This window comes from Rattus rattus, chromosome 6 (genome assembly GCF_011064425.1).
Source record: "Rattus rattus isolate New Zealand chromosome 6, Rrattus_CSIRO_v1, whole genome shotgun sequence".
Lineage (NCBI taxonomy): Eukaryota > Metazoa > Chordata > Mammalia > Rodentia > Muridae > Rattus > Rattus rattus.
This window is the reverse complement of record NC_046159.1, coordinates 30296280-30310535: the sequence shown is the minus strand read 5'-3', so window position 1 is coordinate 30310535 and position 14256 is coordinate 30296280. Positions and strand designations below refer to the sequence as shown.

General features: G+C 46.6%; 1 protein-coding gene across 8 annotated transcripts in view; it reads left to right on the top strand.

Moving 5' to 3' along the window:
- Marchf8 (membrane associated ring-CH-type finger 8) overlaps positions 1-13733 on the top strand; it is a 99558-nt gene extending 85825 nt beyond the window's left edge. For 6 of the 8 annotated variants that reach the window (XM_032905848.1, XM_032905847.1, XM_032905851.1 and 3 more), the window contains 5 exons: positions 5604-5689; positions 5904-6749; positions 7979-8159; positions 9807-9954; positions 10267-13733. In XM_032905848.1, the coding sequence (XP_032761739.1) occupies positions 5604-5689; positions 5904-6749; positions 7979-8159; positions 9807-9954; positions 10267-10568 (1563 nt within the window). In that variant the 3' untranslated portion in view covers positions 10569-13733. The remainder of the gene's footprint in view (positions 1-5603; positions 5690-5903; positions 6750-7978; positions 8160-9806; positions 9955-10266) is intronic. The other 2 variants (XM_032905853.1, XM_032905852.1) reach the window with 1 other exon arrangement.
- The last annotated feature ends 523 nt before the right edge of the window (positions 13734-14256 follow it).

Genomic DNA, 14256 nt, shown 5'->3' with positions numbered 1-14256 from the left:
CTTCCTTCCTTCCTTCCTTCCTTCCTTCCTTCCTTTCTTTCTTTCTTTCTTTCTTTCTTTCTTGCTATAATAAACTACCATGACCAAGGAAGTTTATTAGAGAAAGCGTTTATTTGGCTTTATGGATCCAGAGGGTTAAGGGTCCCTGTGGCGAAGCGTAGGCATGGTCACTGGAAGCTCACAGAAGTAGAGAGCAAATCAAAAGTGGACCAAGTTTTTTAGCTCAGAAAGCCCACTTCCAGTGACACATTTCCTCCAACAACACACCTGAGCTTCCCCAAGTAGCTTCAGCATCTAGGGACCAGGTATCCAAATGCCCAGGGTGTGGAGGATACCTCATTCAAACCACCGAAACTTTGACTTGAGAATCTACTGGGAAAGTGTTAGGAGCTGTAGGCTTCTGTTTCTTGTGGTCATACCAGTCCTCTGGATCCCTGTTAGAGAAATGGTAGATTTTACTGAGCTTGATGCCAACAAGAAGTCCGTCTCTTTAAAAGCATTTTGGTATACAGATTGGTTCTTCAGTTTCTAAACATGTGCTCACATCTTGCTGGATTTTCTTGTTTTTATTGGAGGAATAGACATTTGTTGAAGTCATTTATATATAATAATTATAAGTATGTTTTAAGTTTTTCTTTAAACTTTCTGATCTAACAAGAACATACATGACAAACATAACACTTGTCTTTGGCTTGTGTGTCACCTGCTGAGAACATCCTGTAATGTTTTTGTGAAACTGACGAAGGTAAAATCAGGCAGATCCATTAGTAGGGGACTGTTCTTGTTTCCTAACTAAAGCGCGGCCTTGAGCTTTACCTCCATGCTTTTCCTGTCTCATCTTGCTGTTCTTGGTGTCTGCTGCCTCGTGCCCGCCCAGCACTAGGTGAGCGCTCTGTGATGCAGCTGAGGTAGAGACTCTGTAGGAAATGCACAGGCCTCACAGTGTCTCAATGGTTGTTGCTTCCTCCATGGCTGTCAGGCTCTACCCTTCTACCTCCCAGCTTTGCCCCGTGCCCTTAATCTGTATATGCATAGATATTGTTATTCTGCCATTAAACCCTTTTAACATAAATTACTTGAAGTTGAAAGGGGAGTAACAGGCAACTTCTTTTGAGCTTCAGCTTCCCAAATGGAGCCTACCTCTTCCCAGGACATTGGTTCTGGTTGGGGACAGATCAGACCTCATCCTCCTCCACATGGGTTACCTTCCTTTCATAATATGGAAAAGTAAATTTGGTTCCATGAGGATTCTGTCTTTCTGAAACAACAGGAGGAACTGACTAGGTAATTCCTCCTGTCTTCTGTCCTTCGGATGCGGGGGTTTTCTTCATACCTCAGTGGCACCCAGCAACTGAGTTTGACCTCCCCCAGCACAGAAGTGGTTAACGGGTGTGAATACACATTGGCGTTCTGCCAAGTTTGCATGGTGGTGGGGAGAGGGGATTAGATGATGACTCTTTTCTCTCTTATGTACTGTGTCTTCATGATGTATTTTTGGCTTTTCCTGTGGCAGCTAACCAGAGCTGGATCATGAGGTTTTTCAGACTCAAAGTGGTTTGGGAACTAGAGAGCAGAGAATCCTAGAGTTTGCTGGAGTTTGGATATTTTAAGATAGGTCTCACACTGCCTGCCTGTGTGTGTGATTGACAGTAAAGCTTTTTTGCCAAAGACCTTATGTGCTTAACTCAGGACGGGAGGAGCACCCAAGGAGTGGATGGGCCCTGGATCTGGTGGCTGCTGTGGACTGAAGATGCTGGGAAAAGAGAAGGGCGGTGATGTAGATAGGCTGTGAGACATGAGGAGGAGCACTGAAGAGATAGTGCCCATGTATGTCCTGAGACTCCTCTCACTGCATTTCAGGGAAAGTCTGAGGAGTGACAGAGGCTAGTCTGGGGTTTTTGTTTCTGTATCTCCAAGTAGACCAAACTTTAGATTCTTGAGAACTCTGTCTATTAATGTGTTTAAAGAATATGCCTTTCTTAGTTTATTTCATGTTGCTGTGGAAAAAAAAGCAAGTTAGGGGAGGAGAAGGTTCACTTCATCTTCAGTTTACTGTCCCTAATGAAGAGACGCCTGGACTGCTCAAGCAGGCAGAAGTCTGGAGGCAGGGACTCAGCAGAATTATGGAGGGACTTTTTACTGGCTTGCTCTCTCAGGGATTGCTCAACCTGCTTGCTTGCTTGCTTGCTTGCCTTCCTTCCTTCCTTCCTTCCTTCCTTCCTTCCTTCCTTCCTTCCTTCCTCTCCTCTCTCCTCTCTCTCTCTCTCTCTCTCTCTCTCTTCAATCTTTATTTAAATTGGATATTTCTTATTTACATTTCAAATGTTATTCCTTTTCCCAGGTTCCAGGCCAACATTCCCCTAACCCCTCCCCCTCGACTTCTACCTAGGTGTTCCCCTTCCCATCCTCCCCCCATTACTGCCCTCCCCCAAAGAATCTTGTTCACTGGGGGTCCAGCCTTGGCAGGACCAAGAGCTTCCCCTTCCACTGGGCCCTTACTAAGCTATTCATTGCTACCTATGCAGTTGGAGCTCAGGGTCAGTGCATGTATAGTCTTTGGGTAGTGTCAGCCTGCTTTCTTATACAGCCTAGGACTACTTGCCCAGGGATGGCTCTTCCACAGTGGTCTAAGCTCTCCCTATATTAATTCCTAATCAAGAAATGCCCTCACAGACTTGCTTACCAGCCATTCCGATGAAGGCATGTTCTCAATTGTCATTCCTTCTCAGATGGAATCTGAGTATCAAAGTGACAAAAAACTAACCAGTACAATTGATCCCATGTTAATTTGACATACAGACACATCACTACTAAACCATAACCTTTCCTTTTTTATCCTCAAGATTCCATGTTACTATTGCACTAATAAAGCATAGTGTATAATTTTAAAAGTCCTCTGGTCTTCAAAAATGCAGACACATTAAAAGTTCAGTCTCTTTAAAATATCCAAAGTCTACTAAAATACCCATTGAAACAGAACCCAAGTATAGATGTTTAAGTAGCCCAATGTCTGAACTCTGGAACTCACAATCTTTTTGTCTCCAAAGGGCTTTGTGCTGCCCTGCTTCTCTGCTCTGCCATCATCAGCACATGTTTTATAGGCTATGCTAGTTATTATACTCCACACCTGCTGCCATCCCTGTTAGTCATCCCATAGTCCTGGATCTCCAATATGCTGTGGTCTCTACAGGCTACACCTACACTAAAAGCCTCACGGCCTCTCTTTGGGACCTTGACCATGCCACATGGTGTCATAGATTTTCCATGCCTCCTTTAATCCTGGGGTCTCCTCTGCAACTGAGACTGTAATTTCATCAGTGGCCTCTCCTGGATTTACACTGTGCCAAGCCTTAGCCGTTGTCCAGGGATGACCCCTTCAACCTGTAGCTTTCATGCCATCAAACCTGTAGCATCTAGAAGATTCTTATATATATCAAGTTCAGCTACAAGTTTAAGTTGCAGCTTGTCCATCTCTGGACCACAACTGTGTGCTCATCATGAGGGGATGCTTCCCAAAAGCTTCCACATTAATGATGCTGGTCTCTTTTAATCCTTGCTGATTTTTTTTAAGCTCCAGCATTAATTATCCCAGTAAAGCAAAAGTTTTACTTCAGTAGTTCTGGTCTCTTGTGGATCACAGCTCATTCTTCAGTCATGGCTGACTAGAAAACACAGATTTTTCAACTCAAAGTATGCAGTGAACCATCTTCTGAACTGATCTCAGCATTCTTCTAACTCATTAACTTCTAAGAACTTAATGACTTTTCTATCCCAAAGTTCTAAACATTTTCATAATCCTCCCTCAAACATGGTCAGATCTGTCACAGTAATACCCTGTGATCCTGGTATCAATTTCTGTCTTAGTTTGCTTCCTTATTGCTCTGAGAAAGACTATAACCATGCAACTTGGGGGAAGAAAGGGTTTTCCTCATCTTACTGTTTACATACAGTTTTGAAAAGGGAAGCCAAGGCAAGAATTCAAGCTAGGGAGGAACCTGGAAATAGGAACTTAAACAGACGCATGGAAGAACATTGCTTACTGGCTTGCTCCCTGTGGGGACTACTTTCTTATTATAACCTGGGGCTACCTTGCCCACTGGTGGCACTGCCCACAGTGGTCTGGACCCTTATCTCTCACTCATTAATCAAGAAAATTCCTCCACAGACTTGTCTACAGGTCAGTCTGGTAAAAGCGTTTCTCAGTTGAGGTTCTCTTCCCAACTGACTAGTTCTTCCCCCATTAAAGGATCTGTAGACAATATAGACAGTACAGATAAACTGACGGCTCAGGTGTGCTGACTGAATAATACCAGTGACGTTACTGTGTGCATACATCATATCAACATGTGTCTTCTGGATCAAATTTCTTGAGATTAAGTTGGATTACAGATGTTTACTTTTGTGTTATAAGACTTCTTTCTAGGCTGGTATGCTTGGACATTGATAATGTAGGGCAGAGGGCAGTGTTTTGGTGATGTCAATGCTGTTTAATGCCTGATATCCTCTTGGTAGAGTGCCAAGGTAAGAGTATCCTTCTAGGTTACACTCAGAAAGTGAGGCTAGTTCTCACTCTGAGAATTGTGGGCCAGCATGGCATGCTCTGGAATCACAGGGCAAGTTCTAGGTAAGGTTGAACTGTGATGGGAGTTTACTCAAGGACCATGACTCTGTTTCCCGTAGCTTCTTGGGTTTCATGGAGCAGACTGTCACTCAGGCTGGCTGTTCTCAGTAGGCGTGGAGTGCTCATGGATGTGTGCTGCCCTGTGATGTTTAGACAGCAGTGCACTGAATAGTTATGGCAGTGGTTCCACGAGATCATGATGCACCGGGAAAATTCCTCCAGTAATTTTCCCAGAGTTGGAGCCCAGAGTTGACAGTGCAGTTAGGTTTTGAGGCCCAGTACTTGGGTTCTCTGTGTGAAATGGTCAGGTGGAGAACCACTCGTCAGCCTTGAGAAGGGTTATCTCAGGAACCAGGGGAAGACAAGACACCTCATATGCTTTCTTTCACATTGGTGGAGTGTCTATAGGACTAACTTTCCTGATTTGCATATGAAGTAATTAAGTTTGTGTGCTTAGGGGAAAAGGCTACAGGATCTTCAGAGCTTGGAAGTGATATTCTGTGGTCTCAGAGTATCTTTAGTTATATTATTTTCCACAAGTAAGAAAAATTAAGAATTGCTTTGTCTTGACGTGTAGGAATCTAATGATTATTCCAGCCAGGCATAGTGGTGCACACCTTTAATCCCAGCCCTCATGAGGCAGAGGCAAGGAGACAGGGGCATGGGGACAGGGGGAGAGGGGGAGAGGGGCAGAGGGGCAGAGTCAGGGGCGGGGGAGGAGCAGAGAGGGAGAGGCAGAGGCAGACTGATCTCTGTGAGTTCAGGGTAGCCTGGTCTACATAGTGAGTTTCAGACCAGCCAGAACTACAAAGTGAGACCTTGTCTCAACAAAACACAACAAAGAACCTAATACATATTCTCTTAAAGTAGTGGGAAATAGCAGATGTTATTTCATTTTCTACCTTTTGCCATTCACAAGGAGACAGTGTGTCTGGGTCTCTTGGCTTCTTTATAAACACTGACTGAAAGTGTGTCATTGCAGGCTGGGAGTAGTCCTCCATCCACGACCGCTCCAGTGCCTGCCTTCTCTCGCACTTCTGTAACACCATCCAACCAGGACATCTGCAGGTAACAGTCTGCTTCACATGTTCCTGTGGCCTGTGGTGGCCCAGAGTTCTCAGTTTTCCATCTGCTTGATCATTCCACCTTTGGTCTAAACAGCCCGGTTTTCTGTGCTGTTTGCTTGCCAAGTTACAATACAGTCTCATTTCCCCACTTTGATGTCTGCTCTCTTTAAACTTGTTTTTCCTTTCTGTGCTTTATTCCACTGTTCTGCATGCAGTTCCAGTGCAGTGTTTTCTGAGTGTTGTCACTACAGTCCTGTGCAGTCTGCTGTTGTCTTGAAAGCTCCTCCATGCCAGAGTTCTCTGACACAAGGGCTCACTGTGACAGTTATCTGTAAAGACACATTACAGGCATCACAGAAAAATCCCTTTGGTTCAGACTGGGACCAAGTCTTGAGGCCTGCTAAAAATACCAAGGCCAGAAGAGCACTCAGATTCTCAAAGTCACTAAGTGATGTGGGTGAGAAGACCCAGGATACTTTGGAAAGCTTTGACTATATGGAAAGAACTTGTTCTGAAGGGAAATTGGTGCTTCCTCAAGGTCCATCTCTCAAAAAGAACAGGCTCCATCATAAAGACAAAGGAGCAGAGCACTGCCCACCCCTCAGCCATTCCAAACACTCTCCTATCTTATCCCTTGCTACCAGCCATTCAGCTGTCTCAAAGAGGGAAGCTGGCAAGGGAAGCGTGCGCATCCCACTTTTGGAGGAGAAAGCTGATGGTGAGGCCAGGTTGAGAAGCCAGCGACTGCTCCGGTACCTGTTCTCACTCTCCCGTGGCTCAAGTGCCAGCAGCCTACCTAGGTTCCATGAGCTGGAGAACCATGCCAGCCGTCTGCACACTGCCAAGTCGTCCAGCTGGCTGGCAGGGAGCATGGGTTTCTGTTCCGATGAAATGGGAGACGACGACGTCTTTGAGGATGCATCATCTGCCAAATTGAAGAACAGGGTCCTGCGTGCACCCCTATGCTCAGTAGAGAAGGATAGTGACCTGGATTGTCCTTCTCTGCTCTCTGAAAAATGCACTCCTATCTCTCCTGTGTCTACTTCAGGGGATGCCTGCAGGTTGGTTTGCCAGGAACCACCATCTGGCTGTTTCTGTTATACCTGTATAACCTTACCTTGATTTAATATGTGAAGTTTCTGGAAAATGAAGTAGCAAGACATTTATTGTCAGCAATGGGACAAATTATGTTTCCTATACAGTGACACCACTTGGAAGCTAATTTCATAAGATGCAGAAACTACACATATTAAAGACTATGCCAACTCCACTTAGCAAAATAAGCAGGCTTTGCCTAGACATGTGGGGAGAAATAGCACCTCCATCTTTCTAGCTTGCCCCGTGAGTGTGGGAGGGCTGGTCTCCTGTGGCCTGCCCACACTTTCCTTCCCCCCTTGCCTCCCTCTTACCTTAGGGCTGTGTCCAAGTCCAAACTCTTCTTCCCAACTTCATCTTCCTGTACAGCATTCTCATCGGTCTCATCTGTCCCCAGTACTGTGCCTCCCTCAGTTTCCCTTCTCAGTGTCAGTTGTTAAATGTCTTACTGTTGGATCAGAAAACCTGTTCCAGAAACAAGTAACCCAACCCTCTAGCCAGGCTGGGCCAGGCCCTTTTCAGAACACCTGTTCTGCCTGTTGACCAGCTGCTGGAAACAGTGTTCTCAAGTGCCTGAGTCCATGGAGGTTAGTGGGTGAATCCAAGATGATTCCTTGGGAGTAATGACTTCTTTAACAATTCTTACTCAGTGCTCTGAGAGTCCCCAAAAGAAATGAAGTTGCAGAACCATGGTGAGTTTTAAATGCAGACAAAGTACTTGGTCTCTGCTCAGCCCCCAAGAGAGGGTGGGAGGGTGTGGCTGTTGTGCATGTGACTAGAGGGTGTGATTTCACTAGAAAGCAAGCCTTTTAAGCCACTGTAGTGTTGTAGAGATGAGAGTGCTTGTTTTGGTTTACATAGACTTCCCCCTCTAATGTCTTATGTTCTGGAAGGTGTCTTTATTGTTGCCTAAATTTTATCTTTGAAAGTTTGAAGTCTTCCCTAAAAATGCGGATCTTGTCATTTTTTGTATCCCTTTCTGTTGCCAACTGCCATCCTGATGTTGCTGCTGTGGTAAGCTGATGTTCAGCTAATCGTGGTTGTGCTCATCTGTGCTTGTGTGTCTCTGTGCTCACAGCCACCTTTACAGTTTTCATTTCTGAACTTTGGTTTGTGGAGGAATTGGCCTTCTGACACACCATCATCTTCCCTCTTAGAGCCCTTCGTTCACTGACTAGTTTTCCTTCCACCACAGGATCTGCCACTGTGAAGGCGATGACGAGAGCCCTCTGATCACCCCCTGTCACTGTACAGGGAGCCTACACTTTGTGCATCAGGCTTGCCTGCAGCAGTGGATTAAGAGTTCTGACACACGCTGCTGTGAACTCTGCAAATACGAGTTCATCATGGAGACCAAGCTGAAACCTTTGAGGAAAGTACGTAAGAAGGGGTGGGCGCTCGGTAGAGTCATCCCTTCGGACTATCCCGGCCATCTGTGTTCACTGCTTTAGAAGCCAGGGCCTGGAGTTCATGTCGTAGATTCTCTTCTGATCTGATGACTCGGGTCTGACCTTCACTCTTGATGCTGTTCTTTCCTGAGACTGTTTTCCTCTTCCCCTTCTCTCCTCTGGCCACCAACTATCCTATGACATCTTGCTCAGCATTTTATTTGTGTGTCAACTGATTGGTGTCTTTTGTTAGGACACTTAGTTATGAATGTCTCTCTCCAACACTCAGCCTAGTTCAGCACAGTTTGTTTGTGTATGTCTGCACTAAGTATTTGCTAGCTGAAAGGATTCCTACCCAAGGAGGTCCCCAAGTCACTGCTGCCTTCCTGGTGCTGGCTTCCCATCCATACTTGTCAGTATCATACTTCTCTCTTTGTACCCAGCACAAAAGATTATATTTGGAAGGAGAAAAAGGCCCCTGCTGTGCCAAGAGCTTTAATATATAAGTTGCTAGGGAACTTACACATTATGGGGCTGATTAAATGCTAAGTTACCTGGCAGTGGAGCACACAGAGAAAGACATGATCCTCCTGGGACAGTCTCCTGGGAGGAGGGGCATTGTAGATGGTTTGGCTTGGGGAGTGCTTCTCTCCAGTGTGTAAGATTTGCAGGCAGAGTGAACAGGCTTTAAAGGGCCTGGTTGCCTGTGGAGAAAAGTATCCACTGAGGTAGTAAATGTGAGCACTTCAGGAGTGTGAAAAGCCTGGAGCCGTGGGTGTCGCAGGAAAGAGTGAGAACCCAGGCACAGAAGACACAAGGTGCTGATCCCAGAGGCCTGCTTCTTCTGAAACCCCAACAGAAGGCAGTTGGACGTTAGAGAAGGCAGGTGCAAACTGCCCAAGAAAATGCTTTGCCTGGTCAAAGGCTCCTGGGACCCACTCTGTGCTAATCCGTAACACTTGGATAGCATAGATCATTAATGAAGCTCTGTTTGCAGCTTAGCCTGATAGTCTGTGCCCATCATTAACAGAAGATATGTAGCATGTTTACACTTTCTTCTTTCCCTCTCATGTCTTCTGAATCGGGAGCCAGTAAGTGACAGGCCAGTCTGTCTGGAGTAGGTTAATGAGCTCCTTGAGGGACAGCACTGACGGAGTTCCTTGTACCAAGAACTCTTAGGCATTGATTTAAAGCTGTTGCTGCCAAAGTAGCAGAGAACCAAAGAGTGAGAGCCTTCTGCCATTCCCCTTCCCAGCACAGATGCGACCCGTTCCTAGTGTGTTGCGGGTCATCTCTTTTCTTCCAGTCGTCCGTGTCAGTTAGCACAGACCTGACCACAGCAGCTGGGTCTCAGCTGACGTGCTCCCTTTGTCCAGCTCTTCACTGTCTGACTACAGCCCACGGAGGCTGCCGTTCATCTCAGGCCTAGCTTCTCTTCATTGCACAGAAACTTGGCTGTGTCTGCTACCTCATTGGAGCCAAGCGGCTTAAAGGAGTTTGGGGTGTTTGGGGAAATTGATGTGGCCTGGGAGAGGGAGGGAAGGAAGCTGGTCATAGCTGTGAGCAACCAAAGCTCTCTCCCATCGTGATCCTTCCCTCTGACGCTGAGCCCCATGTCTCTGTGTTGTCTTCCAGTGGGAGAAGTTGCAGATGACGGCCAGTGAGCGCAGGAAGATCATGTGCTCAGTGACGTTCCATGTCATTGCCATCACCTGTGTGGTCTGGTCCTTGTATGTGCTCATTGACCGCACAGCAGAGGAGATCAAGCAGGGTCAGGTGACAGGTGAGCGCATGGGCCATGAGGGCGGGGTGGGGGATGCTAGACACAGGTCCTGGGACCTGGGGTCAGAGCTCTGATTGTATAGAGGGTGAACACTCAGGAGACGCAAGCATCCCTTTATTTCTCTGTGTCTTCAAAGCCACTGACATGAGATGAAATTGAGACTCCTGAGAGAGCAGGGTAACCTGCATTGAGAGCCCTTCATACTCCTTTCGGGGAGGGAGGATTTGATGAGTAAGAAATGTACATTCAGAAGCTCTGTCCTATTTCCTTCTGACCTGAGATCCCATGCGCTAACTGAGTCTCCCCCTGCAGGAATCCTAGAGTGGCCTTTCTGGACTAAGCTGGTAGTTGTGGCCATCGGCTTCACCGGAGGACTTCTCTTTATGTATGTCCAGTGCAAGGTATACCTACAGTTATGGAAAAGACTCAAGGCTTACAATAGAGTGATCTATGTTCAAAACTGTCCAGAAACAAGTAAAAAGAATATTTTTGAAAAGTCTGCACTAACAGAGCCCACCCTTGAAAATAAAGAAGGACATGGAATGTGTCATTCCACCACAAATTCTTCTTGCACAGAGCCTGAAGACACTGGAGCAGAAATTATTAACGTCTGACCATGTGGAGGGTGCCATTTCCTTAGTGTCCATCAACAGCTGAAGGGATTTGTTTACTGCCAATTGTGTTCCTTCCTCTGTCGTTTAATAGCATAGACTGGGCAGGTGACTATTTATAGTGGTCTCTTTTTCTCAACCTTCCTTGGTGTGAGTGTCCTAGAATTCCTGTGGAGCAGGTACCACTGGGCCCCATTCTGTCAGGCTTCTCTGTGGTCTGGGAAGGTGGGAGACCCCATGTATCCACAATGAGGAGCTGGCTGTGTTCCAGCCCCTGGTCTTGAGCAGATTATGGAAGTAAAAAGCTAAAGTAGAAGACAGAGCAGCATGAGGGAGATGGATGATGGAAGATCCCCAGAGGACAGAGCAGCATGGTACGGGAGGCTGCTGGTTGGGAGGGTTCCCTCTGACTAATAAGAGCTAGGGGTGGGAAGGGAACAGTGCCTACAAATAAGCCCCTGCCTCGTTCAGCTGATGCTGCCGCCTTGCTCTCAGGCAGATGAGGCCTTGGAGCCCCATGTCTGCTGGTGTGCGATTCACTGAGCAAACAGCACTTTACGGAAGTTCTTATTTTGGAATTCCTGTGTCTAATGGGAGTGACACTTTTAAAAGCGTGTCACATTTAGAAATGTTCTCTTTATTGCCTGTTATCTCTTACATCAAAATTGAACTGAAACCATTTCTGCCTTATATATTCTGAGTAGTAGATGTCCTTCCATGTCAAGAAAAGACTTGAGACTTAAAGCAAGACAGGCAGGTCTGAGACTCCATGGGAATTAATGGATGCCATGGCGTAATTCCTCTGGTTTTGAATCTGTTTCCTGAAAAGCCCTATCTCACAAGCCCACCCGTATATTTCTATGTTGTGAGCATTGAAATGGAAGGGGTTTGAGATCTAATGGATCTGACTCAGCGTGAGCATTTAGAAAATGCTCCTTTGACTGACAGATATCTCCAGATGGGGTGGACACATGTTGAGGACACCCCTGTGATCCAGCTCTGCTGTCTGCTGTGCTGACAGAGTTCTGTGGAGTCACTGCTGAAAGATACGAGGTAAACAGGCCAGCTCTGGGTTGAGGCCTTGGCCTGAGCAGCCAGCTAACTGCATGAGCCACTGTGTCACTCACCTTGCCCCACACCCACTTATCGCCTTAACCAGACTTGACAGGATCATTTAGGGTCCTTAGCTCCACATATGATCTAGTCTGTCTTTGGGGTTACCTCCTGCACTTTTTTTTCACAAGACAGACAAAACCAAATCACTATTGCTAAATGGCCTTTGCCCCTTTAAAAAGTCTGTTGAACATTTTTTTTCTTGAAGGCCATTGTCACAGTGCCAGACAATAGTCAACTCACAATGTGACAAGGGGAACCACAGAAGTGTCCTCTCCAAGTGGCTGCTGTCGGCTACAGGGTCTTCAGATTCTCTTGAGGTGGCCAGGGCAATGCCTAGGGTCTGGTCCATCTCCCCGAGCTTTGGCTGCTTCACCTGGCTTCTTCAGAGACCAAGGCAAACCGAAGATAAATCTTTCTGAGTTCCTAGTAGAAGCTCTGTGTTTAGTTTTCAGGAGCAGGTAGAGGCTAGAAGGCTTGTGGAAGCAAGTTCTGTCCTGTTCTCCCCTTGTCTGCTCTCTGGAGTCATCGGTTTCCTTGTGAAGCTCTTCTGCCAGGGCTTTCAGCCATTGTCTAACGGGCCCACTCTGAGGTCAGCCTGCCCTCTCTCCCAGACCACATAAGCCTCCTGTGCTCACTGTGCCTGCCCCAAAGTGCAATTACTCACATGCAGTGAGGGCACTGGGAAGCTACAGACTGCCCACTAGGCCCTGACTATTCTTTTTAGCAGCTGCTGCCTCTGAGTCTCTGGTCCTATCCATCTGTCTGTGACATGATGCTTCAACAGTGGGTGTGCAGTCAAATGAAGACGGAGGCTTTTGTAGAGAAGAGAGCTTACCTCAGTGGCGGTTGTCTCTGCACAGCTGACCAGGGCTTGTACTCCCACCATGGCATCCATGTCGTTCCCTTCATTTCAGGAAGCCTAATGGTATGTCTTCTTTGGCTTCTCTGATGAACGCTGTCCTTCATCCTTCTTCCTCTCCCAGCCACCCCTTGCTTCTCCCCCCACCCCACCCCCAGGTTCTCTGATCTAGAAAACAACTACACGTGGGCGACTCAGTGCAGGTGACTGGCAAGGCATGGTATGAAGGCCTAGCAGAGCTCTGGGCTCTTCCAGTCTTCTCTAGTCCTGGGCCTCTGAGTAATTTGCAGGGCTATCTGTCTACCCCACTGCTCCTCACTTTAGCTTAGATGCAGTGGGAAGATGGCATGTAGTTGGACCAAGCAGATCTAGGATGATGCCCCAGGCCAAGGAGGGCTTGTGCTTGTGGGTCCAGTGAAGAAGAAGTAGTCTCAGGGTGTCACTGGCCGCCCTCTCTAACTTGGCCTTTACCCCGTATGTCATAGACCCGTTCACACAGCTCTGACTTTAGCTGCCACAAGTGAGTAGTTGGGGGTTGTGCTCAAGTGTATCACAAGAATTTCCTGGAAATGTAAGCATTCTCTTCCTAGTCTAGGTTTCTCTGACTCTCCTTTCTGGTTTCGGTACACTCTTCAGTCTTGTAGGCTTAGTTTCTAAACCTGTGGGTGTGTCCAAGTGGACACAGATGTGCAGGCTCAGGCAGTTGAGGATAGAATAGTTTAAGGCCTTGGGTCATGTCTAAGTGACAGGAGAGTGAAGGCTGTGTGGGCAGGGTGAAGGTCTTGTGGGTGTGGCTAGTGCACATGCATATTTGAAATACTCCGTGTTCAAATCTGGTTTGAAATAATGCAGCTCAAGGAAAGCCCAAAGCATAGGGAGGTCAAAGGCACTTGTCTGTGGGGAGTGAGTGATGAAGGAGCGTAACTGGTGCACATTTAGATGCAATGTTTCAAGTTGATTGTTAATAAAAACCAAATTTACACTGGTGTGTGTAGTGTAGTTTCTAAAAAGCACTTCACATTTTAAATTTTTCTTGGAAAATTTCTAGTAATCTAAATGTCTAATTTTTTAATCTTTTTGTGTATGTTCATGTTTCTCAGTATTACTGCTTGAACGACTCTCTGTACGGGGATTTGTATGTGCTATACACGGGGTGTCTAAAGGTAGCAATAAAGCCTTTCGTTAAAAAGGGATTTTGTGATGAGAGTGTTTTCCAGTGGGAAAGCTAGGATACCCTTTCCAGCCTGCACATCAGTAAAGAACAATGAGGCTATAGGGACGGGGGTCCAGACCTGAGAGGGCTGGGAGTAAAGAGGATTTGAATTGATGTTAAGATCCATGCGATATTTGCTTTTGTGTGAGTTACTTCACTTAGTCATTAGGAGAGCAAGCATCAGCCGGATGCCCTGCTGGAAGGAAGAGGAGGGATGCAGACAGTGAGGCCTGTGCTAGCCTGTGACATTGGAATAAATGAGGTGGGTGCCCTGTCCTTCCAGGTCTCTCTTCTTTAGGGGAAGGCCGTTCATTCATTGAAGGCAACAGCAGAGACAAGGAAACAGCCTAGATGTCCTTTACCTGGTGAATGGATAATAAAGATATGGTACCTATTTATAATGCGATTTTTTTTGTTCAGCTGCAAAGAAACATAAAACCTGCTGGTCAACGGATGGAAACACTCTCTTAAGTGACATGACCCAGACACAGACACATGCTGTG